The sequence below is a fragment of the Oryza glaberrima genome, chromosome 4 (genome assembly GCF_000147395.1).
Source record: "Oryza glaberrima chromosome 4, OglaRS2, whole genome shotgun sequence".
Lineage (NCBI taxonomy): Eukaryota > Viridiplantae > Streptophyta > Magnoliopsida > Poales > Poaceae > Oryza > Oryza glaberrima.
The window spans coordinates 15668405-15691317 of NC_068329.1; the positions used below are offsets into that span (position 1 = coordinate 15668405).

Sequence of the window (22913 nt, forward strand, 5' to 3'; positions counted from 1 at the left end):
ACAGTCCAACGATAGTGCAGGGCTAACTCATCACGTGTGACCTTCTCTACAACTTGAAATAATGTTGCACAAGTTGCACTGCAGGCTACTACTAGATCTTGTCAACACCGCAGACGTTCCAGATAGGCAACAAGTGCCATCTTCCTCCATTTCAAAAAAATTAAATTTTATCCTAAAATATAATTACTTCACCTACTCTCTCTCTTAGTCTCAGTATTAACCAATAAAAACCATCTCTTGTTCTCTCTCTTAGTCTCAGTATTAACCAATAAAAACCATCTCTTGTTCAATTTATGCATCGACTTTCTTATCTTAATCAATTACAACTATCTCAGTTATTTTTACGTTTTTCCTTAATACCCATACTTGTGCCTAGCTCTAAAAGTCTTTGGGACAGAGGGAGTACTTTGTTTTTTGTTTATCAGATTTTACATTTGTATACATTTAGGTATACCTCCTGCATTTACATTCCACCTTGTTGATTATGTCGACTACCTTTTGTTTTGTTTTTCAAATCAAGAAGAAAACTCTCGTGTGCCTTCGGTATATAATCCATATAAAAAATCCTCTCAATAATCTAAACCAAGCGGGGGTGATTATGAATTTCTGTAATAACCATTTACAAAAAGAAAGTATCATATGAATTGTGCAAAAAAATTGGGCGGTATTACAGAGGATTTTGTTAATTAATTATTTCCACACACTCTAGCCTAAATCCATGAAATGCCATTGACAAGCACCCTAATACAAGAAATGCCATCGACGAACGCAACTTCCAGAAAATGCCATCGTACGAGTCATTTTGTCCCAGAAATGCTATTGCCATCACTATTCTGTCACTTGTATTCGGTTAGATACTGTGTAAAGACTATTTTAATGTATATGCAAACTAAGAATTTTGAATTTTCATAGGAAAGCTATACATGAGAAAAATCTCAAAAATTCGCCAAATGAAGTTCTTGATAACATCTACTTCCAGTAATTCTAGCCTAAGTTCTTGAGTATTGTAGCATTCTCGAAAAATTCCCAAAATCATCAGCCTTTTGTCATACATAGAGAAGAAAGCTCCTAGTGGGGGCCTGCATATTGGCTGACCAGAGGAGGAAGAGCTCGTGGTGGGAGGCCGAGGGAGGAACTCGGCGGCGGCGGAAGGAGCTCGGGGGCTAGATCGACGGAGGAGCTCTGGGTGATGACGCAGACTGGGGTGCTGTCGACCCGAGGAGGATAGAAACCATCGCCGCGACGGCCAGATCCACTTACGCACGCCGCCGGCGTCGATCCTCCTTGACAGCCGCCGAGGCCGCCTCAACCACCACAGCCTAGCTTTGCCATTTGAGGTCGCCATCGGAGAGAGAGAGAGAGAGAGAGAGAGGCCTAGCAAGGTGGTGGAAGGGGAGAAGCCGCTGGGGGAGGGGGCTCGAGGACGGCGATGGGAGCTCGAGGGCGAGGGCGACTGGGGTGTTCCAGGTGAGGACGTGCGCGGAGGCACGGCGACGGCGTCGATCCCCTTGACAGCTGCCAACGACGTGAGAAGAGGTGGAAGAGGAGTGGCCGGCAATGGAAGAGAAGGGGACTTGTCCTAGATTGAGAAGGGTAATTTGGTCATTTTGGCAAAATTAACAGCATCTAACGGTGTAAAAGTGACGGCGATGATATTTCTGGGACAAAATGGCTCGTACGATGGCATTTATTGGATTAGGGTGCTTGTCAATGACATTTCATGAATTTTCTCTTTCGCTAATGCATATACTTATCAGACAAAAATTGAATTTTCAACCTTAAATTTGGAGTTGATTTTGGGTTTTTTTTTCATCGTGGTTTATTTTTCAACCTTTGCTTTTATATCATTAAAAGCGAAATTATTTTTTATTTACAAATATACCGTAAGCCAAACAATAGGGCTGCTACAGCCTAGATGCCTAGATGTCTAGATGCCTCTTTGGAAAAAAAAAGAAGGGGGGAGGGGGCGCTGATATTGATACCCTTCTTCACGTCAACATCTCCAAAATCCATGAAACCTGCAAGAACATTATCTTCTTTGCATTTGGTAGGGCCATATATCTTTAAGTAACATTTGCTTAGTTAATTGCATATGTGTGCACCGTGCATGCATTATCATAATCAAGTGTTGAGCTTTTCTAAGGTATGGAAGAAGTCAAGAGCTTACTTTCCCACCTAATCTTTTCAATCACCTTGGTTATCTCCGAATGTGCTGGGAGTTAATTTGAGGCTTCTGCGTTACAAAAGACAAAAATTCATGGATGAACATGATCGTGGTGACAAACAACATACACATCATATTTGATTTTGAATTTATTATGAAAGAAGTGAAAGAACTATTCTCTGCATCTCAAATATAATGGTAAATGATAGTGTGAATACATATATGGTGAAGAAATCCCAATAGTAGAGTATCTTTTGGCCTTTCACTTCATGATATAATCAATCAATAACTCCCTTAACCGTACTGTTTTTCTCCGATTTTTTTAATTTTTTTGGGCTATCTCAGCTGCTTTACACGTCGCTCCTCCTCCTCCTGGCTCCTCGCACACGCCTGCGTGACCACTCGTAAGCGGTCACTAGTCCAACGATTTTTTTGGTGCTGTGGGGGCGTGCGCATGTGCCGGTCTCGACGGCGGGTTGGAACAGGTTGCATTAGTAGGCTATTTTGCAAAAAAGTCCTTGCGTTTCCACGAATTATCGTATACGTCCTTGGACTGGTGCACACCCTATTGTGTTTGTTGCAAAAATACCCTTATATTTCACAAATATACAATATGAAGAAGAGAAAATTTCGTTTTAGGGGTAGCGCTGTCAACATAAAAAACAAAAAACCCTCATATTTCACAAATATACAATGTGAAGAAGAGAAAATTCTGTTTTAGGGGTACCGCTGTCAACATAAAAAACGAAGGGGTTTTTCCAAAAAAACAACCACATATACCCCAAACCCTAACCACAGGTTGTTCCCCACTCCCCCACCGCGCGGCCGCCGCCCCACCTGCGCCCCGCTCCCAGTGCTCGGTGCCGGCGCCGGCGCGGGACTCCCACCGCCTCCGTCATCGTCCGCCCTCCACCCGCCGCTGCCGACGTCGTCCGTCCTCCCCCCGCTCTCCGTTGCCTCTCCTTGCAGGCCGTGCGACATTGGCAATGCACCATTGGTCATTGCTGCTGCAAATTTGGTCATTGACACCGGCTGGCCAGTCCATGATTCATGAACTTGGTTCACCATCACCACTGCAAGTGCTGCCAATGAGCATGTGAATCATATACTATAGTAGCTAGAGGTTATCATGATTCATGAACACACACACGAACACACATACCTCATCCAGCAATAGCAGGGAGTGTGTGATATTGGTTCAGGGTTAGTATTATGAAGCCACATGCCAAGAGCATCTCGAGGTGAAGGACAGGTGCTTTGGCACCTTTTGGAGCAGGTTTGGTAAATGATCATGAGCAGAAGAAGCTTGCACAACAGTTGTTCAAAACAGTTGAAGATGAGATGAGGCATAGGCTATAGCAGGTGAGGTAATTTTTCTTCTTATCTGAGTAAATACACTCATTGTCTAGAAAAAAAACCAAGTCAATACACAAATTTCAGGGTGGCTTTAGCTGGCATTTGTAGAATTGATACATACAAACATCTTTCTGAAGTAGCTGCAAGCCATCAGCAGCTTTTATCTTCTTCCTTCGCAGCATCTGCCGTTTGCCATTTCATGTCAGGTGTAACTGCCATTATCAAGAAGATTCCACTTAATAGATAGATGTTGCAACTCTAAGTAATCTGTTTTCAGAAGTATGGTATATTTTACCACAATCAGTTACTAGTACATTAGTGTATATATGCATACAGGTACCTCTATGAACTTTTTGAGCTTTCCTGGGATGCTTTGAAGATGCGAAATGCAGCTATGCACATTGTAATGTTACCAATCACTGTTAGAGCACCTTGGAGCGCTACAAGCACCTGCAGATAGTTTTCAAACAAAAAAAAAAAACCATGAAGAGAAAGAACGTGAGCAGAAGAATTATGAAAACACTAGTTGAATTATATTATTGTATGTTTTTACAATAAGAGAGTATCTCGATAATACTACAAAAAAATCGCAAGCATACGACTTGCACAAAAGAACTGTGGAGAACAGTTCCACTGTCTAATCATCTGTGTTTCATGTGCATTGATTTAAAGGCAAATAGGCACTAGATCAATTGAAATGTCAGGATAGGCCAAGTAATGAAGTGATATTTGACAAGTGTGAACAGTTACAAACCACGGGGAAGCAAATGATGATAATTTTGATGAACGGAAAAAAAGGAAGCACTAGTGTTCCAACTCAAGGGATATATCTTACTTCAAGAGACTCTGAATTATAGAAGAAATGCCACGTGCAAGCGCACATCGCTCCACCAAGAAGTGGAACCTATTATACAAAAAAAGAAAATGCAAATCTGGGTAGTCAACAATCATAAAGTAAGCTGTTAAAAACTCAGTCGAAAACTTGTGAACAACTGCAACTACCATCAGCAAAGACCTTACTACCTCCGTCCCAATACAAGTGCAGTTGTGGGTTTCGTTTGACCGTCTGTCTTATTCGAAAAAAAAAATATGATTAGTATTTTTATTATTATTAGATGATAAAACATGAATAGAAGTCGTACTATATATCGGGACGGAGGTCGTACTATATAGGAGCAGTAAAGATAATAGAAGTCACACATAAGTAAAGAGGGATACTTGCAGATTAGATTCACTGAAAACAACACAAGATTTCTTCTGATGAAAACATACTCATAAATATGAGACATTCTCCTCCCAATCTCTGAATCTTACTACTAATACATAGGAGTACATGAAGCTACTATGTTGTACTCCCTCCGTCCCATAATATAAGGGATTTTGACATTTTACTTGCACTGTTTGACCATTCATCTTATTCAAAAAATTTTGAAATTATTATTTATTTTATTTGTGACTTACTTTATTATCCAAAGTACCTTAAGCATAACTTTTCGTTTTTTATATTTGCACAAATTTTTTGAATAAGATGAGTGGTCAAATAGTGCAAGCAAAATATCAAAATCCCTTTTATTGGGGGACAGAGGGAGTACGGAAATTAACATTATCCAACACAAATTTCATAAGCAAATAAATCATCATTTTATCCAAATTTGCACTCACCATTCCCCAAGAGAGGCCTTTCCAACCCTTAAGCCCCGTCCTCTCCCCGTAGTCCCAAACCAGCGCCATGGCCGTCACCCTGCAATCCAGACAGAACAAGCGATAATCCCCTCATCTTTTGCAGCCGCAGAAGCAAGAGCTAGGTAGGTAGGTACTGTAGGCCGTACCACTCGGCGACGCTGGAGACGTGGACGGCCCAAGTGGGCAGCGAGAGCGCGTTGGCCGGCTCGGCGGCCAGCGCAGCGAGCGCTGGCGGCGAGGCAGCGGCTACAGCTGCCACGGCGGCGAAGGCCACGCCGCCGCTCGCCAGGCGCGCCGCGGACGGCGGCGCTCGTCGGGGCCGCGGCGGTGGTGTCGGTGGCGGAGCGGGCGCGACTGCAGCGATGAGCCGGAGAGGCGCCATTAGTGGTGGGATGGGGAGCTTGGCGTTCACAAAGAGACAACACAAAGAAGTGAGACTTGAGGATTTTATACAGACTTGAGAATTTTGTACGGAGCAGCTGTACACCGTACACGTGTACATCTGTATCCATACCGTAGGTGTACTTAATTTTTTTAGAAAAGATAAATTTAATTACTCCTTCAATTTCAAAATCGCTTGAGGCTGCGTTGAATCGGACAAATATAAAAGAATTCTCGTTTTCCGTGCGTACATTTCTCAAATGAGTTTTTTGGGAAAAAAAATCAAAAATTGTTTTAATATAAATCATATTAATCTATTTTTAATTTTTTTAAATAATCAATGCTCAATTAATCATGCATTAATAGCTCACCTTATTTCGCACCTCATCTCGATCTTTTTTTCCTTCCTCTCAAACACAACCTTAATTTTGTCCAAAGTCAAACATTTCTAACTCTGATCATTAATTTTTAGTTTTTCAAATAGTTTAACAACATGTGAACTATTTACACTAGCGAAATGCTCGTGCGTTGCAACGAATGAAAACAATTTTAATAATTAATCTAACATACGGTAAATCATCTGTTTTACTTATTAATATTTAATAAAAATAACGTGAAAATATTTAGAAATACATCAATATCATTGTTTATTAATAATATTTTTTCCTTTAATAATTTTAACTTGCATCTTATTATATCATTACTTATATATAAATTTATATTTTTCTTTAATTTTATATATGAATCGTACTTAAACTTTATAAAAATATTGAATTTACATTGTTTCTAACATTCTATTGTTATTAGATTGTACTTGGCATATATTATTTTGTTTTTTATTCTAAACTATAGTTGATTTGAATTTATTAATTACCTAATTTAAATATCTATATTATTAGTCTAAATTATTATTAATATTAAAATATTATAGATACATCATAATGTTTTAGAGACGGGAAGACAAAGTAAGATAGATGGTTTCAATTTATAACCTGATAAAGAAAGAATGCTAAATTAGATTCATGTCAAGTGGCACAATATGTATTTTAGAAAATTTATAACCTAATAACGAAAAAAAAGTTAAATTAGATTAATACCAAGTGTTACAGTATGTATTTTAGAAAATTTTGTGGGATGAAAAATTCTTATAAGAATATACCTTAATAAAAAGATATTTTGTGTAATATGAGTAGCTTGTGGTATGGATTCTTCTTAAGAAATTTATGTGAGATTGGATGAGTACAAATTATTTTCCGTACCACTAACTATTCTAAGAGTGTTTGGATGAGATTCAATAACTAAATTACATATGCTAAAAACAAAAATCAAAATTAACAGGTTGAAAGGAGGTGGAACTGGGCAGAGGCAGATCTAACCCAGTTTCGGTTTCTTTTTTGAGGGATGACGCAGAATAGCTGAGAAGGCGTGGCCGTGTGGGTAGGGAGGGATGCTCACCGGCGAGCGACGATGCGGTGGAAGCAGGAGAGGACGCCGGGCGCGACACCTCTCGGCTCGCAGGATGGGGATCGGCGCAAGCAAGCGGCGGGGCGAGGAGACGAAACTCGAGGCCGGATCCGGATGGGATGGATTCACCGGTGTCGGTGAGCGAATTAATGCGGCGGGAGCAGGAGAACGCCGGCGCTACCTCTGCTCTGCTAGTAGGAGAGGAGACGGGACGGATAAGGAAGGGAGGCGGAGGTCGTGCAGCGCTCGCGCTGGATTTTTCTCGAAAAAGCCCTCCTATTTTTCGTAATCAGGTATATGCCCCTCACGTCCTGCGTTTGAAGAGGGAAAATCGTGCACAGGGGCTTTTTTTGTAATATGTGGAAGACAAGGGGCTTTTTCGCAAAAAAACATCCACTACCGCGTAGCCGCTCGCTCTCCCTCTCCCGCGCCGTCGCCTCCGCTTTCCCCTCGCGCCGTGCCCGTCGCCGAGCGCCGCCGCCGCCGCCTCCCCATCGCGCAGCCACCACCTCCTCCGCCGTCGCCGTCGCCTCGCTGCGTCTCCCCGGGCGCCTCCGCCTCCGTCTCCCTCCTCGCGTCATCGCCGTCGCCGTCGCCTCCCCATCGCGCAGCCACCTCCGCCTAGCGCCGTCCCCATCGCCGGCCACCTCCGACTCCCCCTCGGGCCGCCTCCGCCGCCTCGCCGTCGCTGTCGCCAAGCGCAGCAGTCTCTGCCTCCGCCACAGCCACCGCCGTGCCCGTCGCCGCGCGTCTCCTTCGTCGCCATCGCCAACGGCCGCAACTCCGCCCTCCGTTGCCGTCGAAGAAACGGGGATGGTCACAGAGCCGACGACGGTGGCTGCGCGATGGGGAGGCGGAGGCGGTACAGATGCAATGCAACTTTTGGCTGCTTGCTGCTCGTCACTTCTCCCTCAGGTCATCGTCTTCGTTTATCCCCATGTATTTTGTCTTGTCCATCGCCTCTGCAGGGAAGAAGAACATGAGGTGCTAATCCATCAAGGAGCTCAGATCCGTGGATCCTAGACTAGAGGGTTAGGGTTGGTCAGGTGGTATAGTATCCCATTACAACATGCTTTTTGATATGCTTGTTGATTCATCGATGATCTCAACTCCCAAGTGGGGAATTTTTATCTACAAATTAATTTTGATTTGGATGCGCTTTTCCGTTTGTTATTCTGCGTGCAAAACTTGTTACGATGAAAACTACAATCTTTAGGCAATAATAACGGAGGTCTCTCCTTGGAAAGAGAGCTACTTGAGCAGTTTGCCGCTTGCTTACGCTAAGCAAAAGATCCACTGAGCATTGAAAATTTTGTTTACATGCTGCCAGGCTACTGGAATAGTGGAAGCTGTGGAGGATCTACTCAGATGTTGATCGAAATGGTGCTGGATTTGGGAGCTGTTGTTCTCAATTGCCGTGAGTCAGACCATGAGTTTGTTGTCACAGTCAACATCTTCCTAGCGTTGGTATGCACTTGCATTGCAATTGGGCATCTGCTAGAAAGAAACCAGCGTGTAAACTCTGTGCCGTTGCACTCCAGGTGTTTGTGGTTTTGCTTATGTAGTAGTTTGAATTTTGCTTTGCGGTATGGTGCTTGCAGGGGCTGATCAGTGATCACTGGAGGTGTGATTCTGCTTGTCAGTTGAGGGAAGAATTTACACACTTGTGTTCACTGAGGACATCTTCTCAACCTATTGCTTCCACCGATCATCTTTAATGCTAGGTGAGCTTTCTGTGTACCTGTATTTCATGTGGTTAGCTCTCAACCAAAGTGGAGTTCATTTTTTGTTCTTCTATACTGTAATAAAAAGTGACTTGTCTTATTTTAATTTGGTTTTGGGTAATTTAATCTTGAGAACAAAATGCGTTGCAATAGGACTCACTTGAGATATTCATGTAGTTCAGAAGTATACAAATGATTGTATTATTTTTGTCGTTCTATATAAAATGTTTTCTATATCTCTGAATTTATCAAACCCATGTGATTTGTGAATATGAAGGTACACTTATTGAATTGGATGTATGAAATAGGTAACTGCCCATTTATTCCTCTGAAATTATACTTAGAGAAAACGCATGCGCATGGACACTGTAGTGCAGACTCGCACTTATGCTCTCCATGAATCATGATACTAACTATAGGTCATAAGTATTATTCTGAGACATGGTCTTGCATACTTTTGTTCTCTGACTATGGGACATGTCCTTGATGCCTATTCACGATCATTTTCAGGAAATCTAAAATAAAGCTCTCTGTTTTAAAATACATGTAAAGAACAATTATTTTTAGAGGTCAAAGTCTCCTGCTGCACGCATATCAGGATTCAGGACTTAAAAATAAGTTATGGAGGACAAGCAACGTTGAAAAAGTTAAATGACTTATGCTGCTAATATTGCTTATTCAATTGTAGGCTCTATAGTTAATTATTACTTGCTACTCCCTCCATTCCATAATATAAGGCACAACTACTTTCTAAAGTTGTTTCATGATATAAGGCGTGCATGCATGTATGTCATTAGCTAGCACATTTTTTTCTACTAAAATATTATTATTTAAATCCTCTACCATCAAGATCTCTAATTTTATTGGGTGCATGTATTCTATTTATTAGGGTAATCCAATCTATAAGGTGATAATAATTATTTATTGGTCTTTGGGTTAAGGGTGGTTGTGCCTTATATTTTGGAATGGAGGGAGTATTGTTTTCGAGTGGTGCTCTTTTCATACTTGTTCCATTCCTTTTGCCAGATAATCAAGAACCATGATGCCAATAGTCCACTACTATGCTTTACTGTTTTCAGATTAATGAAGATATCAGTTGCAGAGAGGGCTATTGTGGTTCCTCAGCCATGGCAATGTGAGTATATATATGTATACAGCTCTCATATGAACAGTCATTTTCTATCTCTGTTTGTGCATATGTTGGATTGGTGAATGAAGATACCATGTTTGGCCAGACCTGTGTTGGTCTCAGAGCAGTGGCTTCTCTGAGATGGTAAAGGGATTCCAATTGTTTTTTAGACACCAAAATGATTGCATTAAGTTGTCATCTTTTGTAGATATTAGTTATGCATTTTTTTTTAGCTTCTCGGATTTATCTGACTGTTAAACAAATAAATTGATGTGCACATCTTATGTTCTTCTCATTGAGGTGTTACTTACGCAGACTCTGGTTAAATTTTAACAAGCATGGATGAAGAACCAAATCCTGCAAAGGAGCTTGTTGGCTGAAATGCCAAGTTAGATATGATTATAACTTGAAAGAGTAGCTATCTTAATTAATCAAGAAACATGTGAGCTATGATTTTCCTCTTTTAGTACAGGTATTTCTTGTCATGGTTTTTGTGAAGAAAAAAAAATCTTTTGACAAGTATGCAGGCCAATAAAACCAGGTAATATCATGGAACAAAAGTAGATTGTATTGATAGAGGTGCAAATCGTTTAATTCTTTGTTTTGCAAGAATCTTTACTGTACAGAGTTTCTCTTTCTGTTGTTATCAGCGGTGCGTGGCACATGACATATTTATGGCAACTTAACATCGATGCTGCGCCTTTGCAGATGGTAGAGACCAGTTTCTCTGTGGACTATTTGCAGGTAGAATGGTATCATCATATTTGCACCTCTTTGGACTAATCAGATAACAAAAACTTTATGATATAGTACTTCGTGAAAGCATCTTCTGCTCGTGTTTTTTCTTGAAAAAAAATGTGTGATACAGATGATGGAGAAGGAGTTGATGAGTGAAATCAAGGTACCACCTTGTTCGTGCTACCACCGTGTTTATTTTTTTGTTATGCCATTACTTGCCCTGCAAAAAGATATGCAAGAGTATAATGGAATAGATATTTTTGTATTCGGAAAGATATGTGATTAGGTTTGAGGTTTTTTTATTCCTCATCCTTCCCATGCAGTGATTATGTACAAGTTCAGTGAAATGCTAACCCTAAGATGGGGATTGTTGAATTGAGATCGATGTGATTATATATGTTAGATAAGCTTTATAATATTCTTTCAATGGCAGGTCATGGATATGGTATGGAACTGCAAGTTTTTTGGAACACCGTTGTTGTTCATGGACATAACCATACTGGTTCCATCATGGTGGTCATAGATGTCTGCTCAAGTAATTGATCAAGAGCTTGGTTTTTGTTCCCCTGCCTGGTTAGGATTCCGCATTGGGTGCTTGCCAGGGAATTTGATTTTGACATGCTTTTCTCAAGGTCCATTTGTTGATCCAAGGAAACACCGTGAGGTATGCGGTGATTGTAGTTCATGTAACAGGGATTGTCTGCCAGTTGATTAGTATTTGAATCGCTATGGTTGATCAAAATATGTAAACATAGATCTTACAGATATGAAAATTTTCCTTGGCTGTAGCATCGGCTGAATAATCGCTGTTATGAAGTGTGCATGATTTGTTGACCTGTAATTAGTACTGCAGTTTGCTTATCTGTAACCACCTACTTTCTTCTTTTTTTTCAGTAACTTCCTTTTTCTTTGTTCCTTAATATCATGTGTTTTTTCAGCATCAGTACAGGCGGCGCGCCCCAGACTCTAGTATATCCAAGGCAAGATCATAAAATAGTTTTGTACCATGATATGCATGCCATCGGATTTTTTCTAGATAACGATACATGCCATCAGATATATTGAAATATATATAATAATATATATGAAATCTTATCAGATTCAAAAGGTAAGCACTACATTGATATATATATATATATAGTCCAATCCCCATACCTACCAAGGATTGATCTTATGATTGTTGTCATTGAAAAAAAAAAGTACCAAGATTGATCCTATGATGATTTTGGCATTAAAAAATGTAGCTCAAAAGAACAACCCATAAATATTCTCCCATAAGGATTGATTGAAGTTGGAAGACAAGTAGCTTGATGAAATCTCAAATTTGTTCTAGTGGCATGTTCAGATGACATGTCAAACATCAGTCATTTGATTAAATCTCAAATTTTGTTCAAGTCATTTGTTCAGATGACTTTGTTTATTCTTTCTTGAATCTCTCAGCACCTAATTACTTGATTAGCAACAGTTCAGGTTTGGTGTTGCCAAAGTTGTAACTGACCAAAGAAACTGGAGGAATTAAAGCCATTTCCATGGACTTCTGGTCAGCATGACTGAACTTTTGAAATTCATGGAACAGGTCAAATTTGAAAGGACAGAATCGTAAGGAGCATATGAACATCAGACTTTGGTCTCATGACTCGACGATGGTACAGACTAATAACTAATTAAGCAAGAGTGATCAGAGTACAACCCATGAAAAGCACTTGCAGACCAAGTCGTAATATCCTAAACAACAGTTGTGTTTGATCGAATTTATCTAGTCAGAAGCACTAACGGTTGCTTCTTTTTTTAGTTTGTTTGTTTGGCAAAGCTGATGACTGTCCAACTAAATTCATATCCTAACAAAACTTGTAAGTTTTGACTTGTTTTTCAAGTCAGAAATACTGACAGTTCTTATAGTTTGGAAAACCTGAAGACTGTCCAAACAAATTTCACCACTTTGCAGGGCAATAATAATAAATCTTATACTAGACCCAAGATAAAATTTATCTTGGTTGCACAGTTACAAAAATAGATCAGCTATCTAAGGATTAATTAACAAGTGTAGTATTGGGCTCTGTTCTGGTGTCGTCGTCAAGACCTGGACAGCTGACTGGATGAAACATGACAAGGACACAAATTTTCGTTCAAAGATTCAACATTCAAAGCACGGTCAACATTTGGAGGCAATCCAGCTAGCTGATCCATGGTTGTCCGAGTCTAGAAGATGGCAACCCTTGTGAAAAGGAACAGAGCTTAGAATGTGTTTTACTACCCTTTCAATTTCCTGGTAAACTAGATAATATCAGTTTACTCTATGAGCTCAGCTAGTGAAAGCTGAATGGACTCTGATACACTACACAGTAGATTTTCCTCTCTATTGCAAAGATACACATCTCTGTCCTTATCTCCTCCGTATTCCAGGGGGGAAAAATCATAAGTTAGAATATAGATATTATCTCCATATCTTTTATAATTGTCACCATCGACCAATACTGTTGCAACTTTGACCACTAATAATTTTTAAATTGTTAAATTACGATGGATGAAATTTTAATTCTGTATATAATACACTTCAATAAGATTCAATACCCACTTCTCCAATTTCTGCACACATGCGCGCTCCCTCAATTGATATTATTTACTACTTCCATAATGTTTATTAGCCGGTAGAATGGTTGTATTTAGTGCTTATTAAGCTTTTTGTACTATTCTTTTATTAAGAGCCCGACGTCTTCTTAATCTCCCAAAACCTTACACCAAATTTAGATTTGGAAAAATCTTTTAGATTGCCCCAAGATCTCAAGAATCCATTTTACACCAAATTTAGATTTGGAAAAATCTTTTAGATTGCCCCAAGATCTCAAGAATCCATTTCTTTGCAGCAGGACTTTTCATGACCACGGAATCTTCCAAAACGGCGCCATGAATACAGACTGATGATACAAAGTAGGTGGATGTTAAGAAGATAATTAAATTAAACACACGAACAGTGCAGAAGTCTACTACTTGCAAGCAATCAATTATGGCCTCTCTGGGCCAGGTTAGGCAGGCTAGCTCTCCTCCTGGTGCTAAGTTCATGCATGCATATATATGGACCCCACTTCGATTGAGTTGACTTTGACCAGGCCCTACCAAATCGTACGGAAAACTATACAAAATCAAGCTGAACGGAACCTTATTCCTATGATATGAACTATATTTGGTACTACCTCTGTCCCAAAATAAGTGCAGCTGTGAAAATCCATGTCCAACGTTTAACCATCCGTCTTATTTGAAAATTTTTAAAAAAATTAGTCACACATAAAATATTATTCATATTTTATCATCTAATAACAATAAAAATAGTAATCATAAAAAATTTTCAAATAAGACGAATGGTTAAACGTTGAAGATAAATAATGCAAAACTGCACTTATTTTGGGACGGAGAGAGTAGTTGTAGTATATAGTTGTTAAAGGCGCTACTTTCAGCCTTTGGAAGTGGAAGGAGTTTGGGCTAAACACTGATAAGCCTCCCAAAAATAAATGAAACAACTTTTATATCTAAGTTCTGAGCGATTTAAAAGTCAATATACTGAAAACTTAACTATTGTTAAAAAATTAAAATCAACATAAAATTTTAGTTTCGAAAATCAAATTTTAACGATGGCTAATAAGCTAACATATGAGAGGCTTTAATTTTATGTCTTGACACATCTCCGGTGTTTTCAAGAGTGGACTTTTATGTGGCATGAACCATTTTTCACTTGCGCTATGCTTGCTGTGTTTTTTCATGTTGTGAATTATGCTATATATATAATTTATTTACTTTAATTACTTCCATTATCTGAACAACCTTAACAGTACTACGGGATTTACCATCATGCATGCGTGCATAAGTACCTCTTTGGAAAATGGAAGAGCTGAGGTCATTTTCTGATTGCAACTGATCATAAGCCTATGACAAAATTTAATTCCTGTTCCTATGCATGCGTGGTTGACTCCTATAAAAATCAAAGACAGCTAGTTTTTTTCTTTTTTACTTTTGTTTTGTTTTAAGATACGGTACATACGCAAACGCTCAAAGACACTCCTAACTTCTATTCTCTCTTTTTTAAAAAAAACAGAGATAAATCAAAGTCAGCTAATATCATGAATGGGTGTTAATTAAGTTACATACGTGCATGTTAGATTGTTAGTGAGAGGGTTACAAAATAATCATTTAACAGCACATGACGTTGAAAGTCAGAAACCAACGTTTTCGTGTTTTTGTCAAGCTGTAGAGTTTGTTGATAACAACTTGGTTTCTTGCCACAAGATACAATTTTTATATTAAAGAATTGCTTTCGGATCGAGAAGCTTGGATTATTTCCAAACTTCCAACTTCCAAGCAGCCGGAACATCGTCATGCAATGCTCATCAGGATTATGTCATACTGAAGATATTAATGTAATCAGATTGTATAGGGACGAGTAAATTTTATTATTCAGTTGGAAGCATTTTATTTTCTTGTTTGTCACCAACTATTATTAACCATTATTGTCTCATTGAATAAGATAAAAAAAAACTATCTCCAACAATACGTGTGTGCACGCATTTTATATTTTGTAGTTCTCGTACCATATGACATACTACAGAAATTAAAAATATAGGAATGAATTGGTCATTTGTACAGAAAAACTTTTAAGAATTGTAGAGAAAACATATCATAAAGTAGAATTAAGAGGACAGAGACAGATAGATGATGTTTTAGACTTCTCAAAGGAATTCAACCCATGAGGTTGGAAGCTGATGCTTAACCCCCCCATAAACTAAAGGAAAAATAATGATTCCTATAATTTTTTTCAACCAAATCCTACAAATCAAATTAAGGACTACATAGAAAACAATTCTATATGATTTAAATCCTTTAAAAATCCCTCTTTCCAAAGAGCACTCAATGGAAAATTGGCATCAATTGATGCACTTAAACATTTTTTTAGCCACACAATTAATAAAAAGCTGCATTTCATATAGTATATTGCTTTAAAAAGATTTGTGAACTTATCTAAAACCATCTACGGTCAAAATTCAAGGTTTATGCCGTGCCCATCTCTGGCGTTAATATCTCAGAACCAGAATTTTATCTTGAAAAAAAAATGATAAGCTAAACTAAAATCAAAAGAGAGAGAGAGAGAGGTGCTTCGAACTGAAAAATACTGGCGCTCCCACGTCAACGGTTTTGTCTTCTTCTTTCCTCCCTTCTCCTTTTCTTCTCCTCACCTCCCCACAACCTCCTCCTCCCTTCCTCCCCACCTCTGAATTCATCGCTCCTCCTCCTTCGCTTCTGCAGCTCAGAAGCTTCGGAATCAGAGGGGGGCAAAGGCGCCGCCTTTGGCTTGGTTCCTTTCTTTCTTGGGGTGAGTTCTTTCTTGAGGGAATTCGAGCAAAAACGAGGGAGGATTCGAGTGATTGTGTTCTTGGAGAGATATAGGTTCTTGGTGGAGAGGCTTGTTTTCATGTGTTTTCTTGGAGGATTTGCTGTGTGAAGGAAATCACCCTTTTTTCATTTTCCATTTTGTTGATGAGCTGGGGCTGATTTCTTGGAGGGTTGGCGTTAAAGGCTCCGCCTTTGACTGTTCTTGGTGTGTGTCTGTGTGATATATTCTTTTTACAGCTTTCTTGAAGCAATTTGGTTGTCTCCTGGGGGTGTTGGTTGGTGGTTGGATTCTTGTGTTTGTTTTATTCGAGTAGTTGGGAGAGTGGCTTTATGGGGAGAATTTAGGTGCTTTTATGAGGAATTCAGGGGGTCAAATTAGGCTCCTTTGGTTCTTGATTTCCCAAGAGATTTTGATTTGATTTGATTTTTCCTTTTGAAATTTGGTGAGAGAGCTTCCTTCAATCCTCTACTTGTTTTGATGGTTGGAGGTGATAGGGGACACATTTGATTCTCCTTTGTAGACAAACCACAAACTTAAGAGTTGGATTTGATCCTTTCTTGGGAGGATTTGGTGTGAAATAGTCCAGTTTAGTATTTGGGAGAAAAATATTTGGTCCTTCAGTGCTTTCTTTTGGAGAATTAAGTCTGTTCATCCAAGAATTTGGGGGGAAGAAGGCGGCACTTTCTACAGGATTGGAAGTCGCTAATGGCAGTGAGTAATTCATTTCTTACTTCTGAAGATTGAATAATCCATCTCTGATTTATCTTGCATTTCATCTTACTGAGCTGGTGCTGGACATCTTGGTACTTCATAATGCATTAATGCGTATTGATTTCATTTAGGGCATATGGTACTTCTATATAGTTTTATTGTTTTATTATATTATATAGTAAATTGCATATTGGACAATATATTAATGCTTGGGAGAAGCCACTGGTTTCAGAGTAACCAATTTAGTAAATTATTTTTGTGCACCTTTGTTTCGTTCAGGTTTAAGTATTTTTTGTCATTTCGTGCTTGGGAGAAGCTTTTGCAACAATTTTGATCTGCAGCATTTCTGTATGGGAGCTGCAGAGTCATACGGACATATAATGTACTGATGATATAGATATCTAATTTACTGGTAGTTAGATAATGTATGGTTTTGCATTTTGTGCTAATTATTCTGCTATGCACGAGGCCTGCTATATGTTGTAGGTGATTGTTTTCATATGATATACAGCAAGAGATTTTCCAAAGAGGACATGGTTCATTGTTGATTTCATTTGTTTTTCCAATGAAGTTCGTTTGCTGAACTTGGATAACCTACTTGTATCTAGCAGCTACACTGAAGATCCTTTTCTTATGTGCGTTTGACCATCTCATAGTTTTCATTAGAATTTATCATATGATTTGGATTCTTCTTTTGTGTAGCTACCTGTCAATCTGCAATGTTCGTGAGATATTCCACTGTTTACGGGGTTCCAGTTCATAGTTATTTGAAAAAAATAAAACTAGTACCCTTAGCTTAGTGCCCAACATAGTTTTGCATGTTAGAGAAATGGAAAACCTTTCTATCTTTGCTAGTTTCATTTCCCCAAAATGGTAAATTATAAATTCCCTGATTTCATATGGACATTTTATTTGCTTTGTCAATCATCATAAATCGGCTTAAGGCTTGACAAGATTTACCAACCTATTTTTTTTTGGACAGCAACCTGACATTCCGGCATTTGGGAACTGGGACACCACTGGCAACACACCATACACACAGAAGTTTGAGAATGCCCGCAAAAACAAGAAAGCGGGCATTTCTTCCCATCCCAACGATCCAAGGAGGCACCCTGAACCTCCAACCAAGTCACCTCTGCATCCAGCATACACACCTGATGCTCAGGGGCAGAGTCCAATGAATCCACAGCATGGAAGAAGGCAGGAAGCTGATCCCCATCGACGGCATTCGCTTTCTCAGCAGCGAGAGGTAGGCGGTGGCACCGGTAGCGCACCGAGAAGCCCATACAGGATGGTTCATGGCTCCGCTTCACCAGCGCAGCCGAACAACCCATCGAAGCCGAAGCACAGGTCATCTGGAATGCAGACTCCAGAGAGGAGGGCTTCATCGGAGGGACATGGCCAGCATACTCCTAGGAGGAGCAGGGACAAGCAGGGTGGCCGAGGCTATGATGCAGTACATTCTAAATCCCTTTTTGTTTCTTGTTAATCCAGAGAATTTTGCCTATGGAGTAATGTGATGTTGCTTTTGCTTTTTTTTTTTTCCAATCCAGCCTGAAGATGATGTAGCTGTTCCACCGTTTGGTGAGTGGGATGAGGGTAATGCAGCATCAGGCGAAAAATTTACTGGTATCTTCAACAGGGTGAGGGATGATAAGTTATCGCCAAACACTTCTACCAGGCAACCGGACACTAATCGCAGCCAGGAAAACAAAGTGAAACAGGTATATATACACAAAAAAAAAACATTTATATTTCAGGCTCTGATATGAACAAATTTTTTTATGCCTTAGTTTGATTTTGAATTCCTACTGGATACCACTTACAGAAACTGTAAATATTATTGCCAATTTTCATTGCGGAATTGGTAGCTTTACTACCATAGAAAAATGATGCATATCAAACAAATAGAAATATTCCCTTGGATTATAGGGTTATATGACCATCGGCAGATAATCCTTCTGTGCTTGTTATACTAGCTATTCATATATTTTACTGCTCCTATATCACAATTTCTCATAGCACTTCTAATGGGGAAAAAATGAACAACAAAATGAAATGTTAAACCTTGCTCAAGAACAAGATACACGCCTACACATACTGCAATTAGATCCAGTTAATTTCATTTACAGACACAACCCAGTATGGAGTTTGAGCATAACCTTCTTACTGATATGTCAATGCTACTGCTACATCACAGCATTTTACTTAAAAGGCACAGCTTGTATGGTTTGTTGTTTTGGACATAGTACATGATGAAACTTAGCACCATAATGTTAAATTATGACATATCTAAGTACTTGCGAGAGTAAACAAACCATATTCAGAAATAAGCGTGACTGTAATATTGAGATGTACTTTCTTTAATTCTTGCACAGTTAACATTCTCTTTTATGAGTTACACTGACACTCAGGTGATATTATAGACTTATCTATTTTCTCTTTTTCTCCAGACATGCCCTTGCTGTATACTTTGAGACAACGGGGGATAAGATCACAGATATTGCTGGAGAGGTTCCTTAGCTACTTGTTGATCAGATTGCTACATTGTGAATTTTCAATTTTCATCGAACTCTGTTCATGTATTGTTTTCCACGTTTATTGTTGGCGGTGTGAGTATGTATCTGTAATTGAATTTTCCAGTCATCTAGTTTCTATGATTATTCGAAACATATATAGGGTGCCATTTGGCTCTGTGAAGCATGGAGTGAGAAATTTTCCTTACTGATAATAAAATATTTCCAGAATTGCTTCTGTGTCTTCCCGGATGATTATAGGGGTATTTTGTCAGCTACCATATGATTCCTTGTTTGAATCAAGAACATAAAGAGTAAGCTAAGATTATGAAAACAACCAATTAAATCTCATAAGCTCACACCCTCCATCTAATCATTTCAGGCTGCTGCTTAAGAAGTTCATACAAAATTTCTTCGTAATAAAATACAAGCTCCTTTTAAGCTCCCACTGAATAGTGATTGTTAACGATGAATAGGAAAGTTTCTAGAGATCCTCTTAGTAAAAGAAAGGTTCATGAAATTATGAAACTACAATTCAATATTATTTGCATTTGACATAACCTAAATTGCCATAAAGTACCGAAGAAAATTAACAGCATTCAAACTATCCTCATCAAAAGGACATAATCCATATCATATTTGGAGCAGTTGTACAAAGTTTGCTATATACTTTTTTTTAATGGAAGTTACATAATTACTGATACTCTACATATACTCTAAGCTGGGAATGTCTTGTAATAATGGGGATGCATTAGCAGATTCAAAAATTCTTTGTTCTCCGTAGAATAATGTCACTATTGGTATTGCCTTGGTGAATAGAAGATATTTTGAGCATTACTTGTTGCCTTGTACTTGCTGGAGTGGCAGCTAGAAGCTACCTTAGTTTCCTTATTGGCAGGGCGCGGCTGAAGACCTTCTCAACCTCAGTTGCTTCCATGTTCATCTGATCCAAAAGCTCCATCTCCTCCTTGCTCAGCCCCTGAAAGAAGTTCATCAAGTCCTGTTTCACCTCCATGAGGCCATCTGTCAACCTCTTGAACAATGTGACCTCCTCCTCCTCCAGCTCCTTCACCTCTCCCTCGATCTCGCCCTCGATCTCCTGCACTTCCCTGATGATGGTCTTCTCTCCTTGCTCGACGGTCTTCTCTATTCTCTCCACAAGAGGTGGCTCAGGACCACAGGTGTTGTCGGTTCTGATGAATGTGGAGAAGTCACGACCTACGCTTTTTGCCGCCCTTTCTAGCTCACGTACTATTGATTCAGGCACAACTTTGCTTCTGGTGTACAGAACAGCACCTCCATATCCATCCCACGCATCATTTCTGCCGCGGTAGTACACGAAAATGTAGTCATCTTCCTTGTTCTCTACTTTGGATGAGATAATGTACCTACATTTCAGAAAATCTTAGTAATAAATCTGAAGTACAGCGTCAGAAGGTGCTATCTAAGGGACATACCAGTCATCTTGATAGTGCAGGAACTCGTTGTCATGGTTATAGAGGATCGCGGGTTGTGCTGGGTCCTGCACAAACCGCTGTATGGCCGATCTGGTGAAGAAGCTGGAGTCGGGGGTGCGAATTCTCCATGTCAAGTTCGCTATGAGTTTGTCTCCCTCGACACGGAACTCGTGAAGTTGGCAATCGAATGTGTCGAAAGTGGGATTGAGGCCACTTGAAATGTACCACTTGCCATTGAAATCAGCCATGTTGAAGTTCTTGACAAGGGCGGATGGATCAGGGACCGGGAACTCGCCAACGTCGGACTTTTGTGGGACGCATTTCTTGCGCGAAACAGCACACTCGTTGAACTCATCGACCACGGTGTTCTCAAACAGATCTCCACATTTGATCTACAGTATGACAAGATACAGCACAGGTTACTCTTCTGAGGAAATGATCTGAACTGATTGGTTTCTGGGAAATGGAACCACCTGGCATTCAGTCTCGTCAGGGCGATTGTTGCATGTATTTAAGCATGCTACGTTCGCTGCGCAGGATGGGTTTGCTATGCATTTGGCCAGCTCTATTCTGAAATTGATTCCATTATATTAGGTATAAGAAACATATGAACACACAAGATCCACAGAACTCACTTGTATGGTATGCATAGGCAGTTATTGATTAAACATTGTAAAACTGTATTGCCTTAAAACAGGATCAACTGTATCTGTATTGACAATTGCACAGATTCAGTAGATGCTGGTGTATCATTGTTTTGAACAATGGCATGTGGTGTTGCTGGACTTCAGTTAAGCAAAACAAAGTAATGTTTCCTAAAATGGAGGATTGACACAACTGTAAAAAAAAATGGTCAGTATAAACAATCTCTAAAATATTACAGTATCGATGTTCGATGAGGCGAATGCGCACGGCTTGGAATCATGCTTGGAACAGATGCAAAAAAAAAAAAAAAGGAAATCTCACTCACCTGCACTCCTTGAGAAGGCAAGTGCATGTCTTGAGAGCATCCACAGCATCGGCAGAAGGGACTACAAGAACAGCACACGCCACCAGCCCTGTCATGGTGACCAAATGCGACCTGCTCCACTCCCTGATGCTGCTTAGAGCATCTGAATCTTGCAGCACCGTGTGCACCTTGATCTATCAAACAAATCATCCAAAACCCAATCCCCCTTTTTTTCCTTGTCAATAAGAAAGCAAAATTGGGAGTGTGCAATCACAAGAAAATGAGGAATCGGTCAATCACCTCGGAACAACGAGCAGGGATCTTGGCATGATGGAGAGGAAGATGATCACCCTTCCTCCATAGGTGAGCCCTCGGGGGGCAGCACCGGTGGAACCTGACACCGCCATGGCTCCTCCTCCTGCTGGAGGTGACAGTGCTGATACCACCTCTGGTCTTGCGGCCATGGACCACCCCCACCGTGCTCGATCCCTCCGCTAGCAACGCGCGATTCCCGCACTGCCGCGGCATCATCTCAACCCCCCCTAAACCCTGCATTTCACACCAGCCATTGGAAATGTTCATAGCCCACGACGACCAAGAAACACAAACAAGAAGAGAAAAAAGATTCAAGACCCAGCAAAGAAAAATGCGAGCCCAGGCAAGAACTGAGACAAGAATCCTGAGTTCCTCTGACCTGGGTTGCGGCGGCGGGCGGCGGAGCGAGGAGGAGGGGGAGAGCTCGAGCGGCGGCGGGGGAGATGGATAACGCGCGCCGCGGAGGGGCTTGGCTCGCCTTCTTCTTTGTGTGGCGTGGAGGAGGCGAAGCCGCCACTGGTGGCGAGTGCTCGCCAAATGGGCCGGGCTAAGGCGTGCCGGCCCGAGCACGGCACCACCGTATCCGGCCCAGGCACGGCCGCTCGTGGGCCGCGCCGGCGCGGCCCGTTCAGCCGTGCCGTGCTTGGGCCGACGTATGAGCCCATGGGCCGTCACGGCACGGCACGACCCAAGTACGAGCACGGCCCGTTGGCCCACCATTTTTTCCCATTTTCCCATTTTTCATATATTTTGTCTATTTTCTCTCATTTTTCTCGTTTTCCCTCAATTTTTCCATATGTTGTTTTCTATTTACCACTACTTTTCTTAATTTTTTCTAATATTTCACAAATTTTCCTTTTTTCCCCTTTAATTTTCCTTTTTCATCATCTTTTCTTTATTTTTCGGTTTCATATTCATATTTTGTGGGCCAAACGTGCTAATGGGC

At 40.3% G+C, this 22913-nt stretch overlaps 3 protein-coding genes and 1 long non-coding RNA gene across 11 annotated transcripts; 2 read left to right on the forward strand and 2 right to left on the reverse strand.

Moving 5' to 3' along the window:
* Positions 1-3456: 3456 nt before the first annotated feature.
* Positions 3457-7248, reverse strand: LOC127771922 (uncharacterized). Of its 3 annotated transcripts, XR_008017232.1 has the most exons (8): positions 7040-7248; positions 5350-5603; positions 5183-5261; positions 4536-4586; positions 4356-4424; positions 3861-3970; positions 3642-3732; positions 3457-3569 (listed from the first exon to the last, which is right to left on the reverse strand). XR_008017232.1 is itself a non-coding variant. In XM_052297866.1 (7 exons), exons 2-6 carry the CDS (start codon positions 5583-5585, stop codon positions 3863-3865), a joined length of 543 nt encoding a protein of 180 aa, XP_052153826.1. In that variant the 5' UTR covers positions 5586-5603; positions 7040-7248; the 3' UTR covers positions 3457-3732; positions 3861-3862. The 3 variants fall into 3 exon arrangements, 2 of the variants coding, with proteins under 2 accessions (XP_052153826.1, XP_052153827.1); XM_052297866.1 differs by having other exon boundaries at positions 3457-3732; XM_052297867.1 differs by lacking the exon at positions 4536-4586 and having other exon boundaries at positions 3457-3732; positions 7040-7244.
* Positions 7249-7303: 55 nt separating this feature from the next.
* Positions 7304-11427, forward strand: LOC127771923 (uncharacterized). Of its 6 annotated transcripts, none has more exons than XR_008017236.1 (5): positions 7304-8515; positions 8650-8772; positions 9799-10442; positions 10610-10802; positions 11073-11427. It is a non-coding gene; the product is annotated as an uncharacterized LOC127771923 (long non-coding RNA). The 6 variants fall into 6 exon arrangements; XR_008017237.1 differs by having other exon boundaries at positions 9799-9907; positions 10217-10802; XR_008017235.1 differs by having other exon boundaries at positions 9799-9907.
* Positions 11428-15839: 4412 nt separating this feature from the next.
* On the forward strand, positions 15840-19498 carry LOC127770720 (RPM1-interacting protein 4-like). Its single transcript, XM_052296533.1, has 4 exons — positions 15840-16730; positions 17713-18186; positions 18284-18454; positions 19184-19498. Exons 1-4 carry the CDS (start codon positions 16725-16727, stop codon positions 19205-19207), a joined length of 675 nt encoding a protein of 224 aa, XP_052152493.1. The 5' UTR covers positions 15840-16724; the 3' UTR covers positions 19208-19498.
* Positions 19499-19856: 358 nt separating this feature from the next.
* LOC127770719 (violaxanthin de-epoxidase, chloroplastic) lies at positions 19857-22449 on the reverse strand. Its single transcript, XM_052296532.1, has 6 exons — positions 22347-22449; positions 21953-22201; positions 21674-21846; positions 21177-21273; positions 20704-21095; positions 19857-20634 (listed from the first exon to the last, which is right to left on the reverse strand). The coding sequence occupies exons 2-6, from the start codon at positions 22181-22183 to the stop codon at positions 20121-20123; spliced, it is 1407 nt and encodes a 468-aa protein (XP_052152492.1). The 5' UTR covers positions 22184-22201; positions 22347-22449; the 3' UTR covers positions 19857-20120.
* Between the last annotated feature and the right edge of the window lie 464 nt (positions 22450-22913).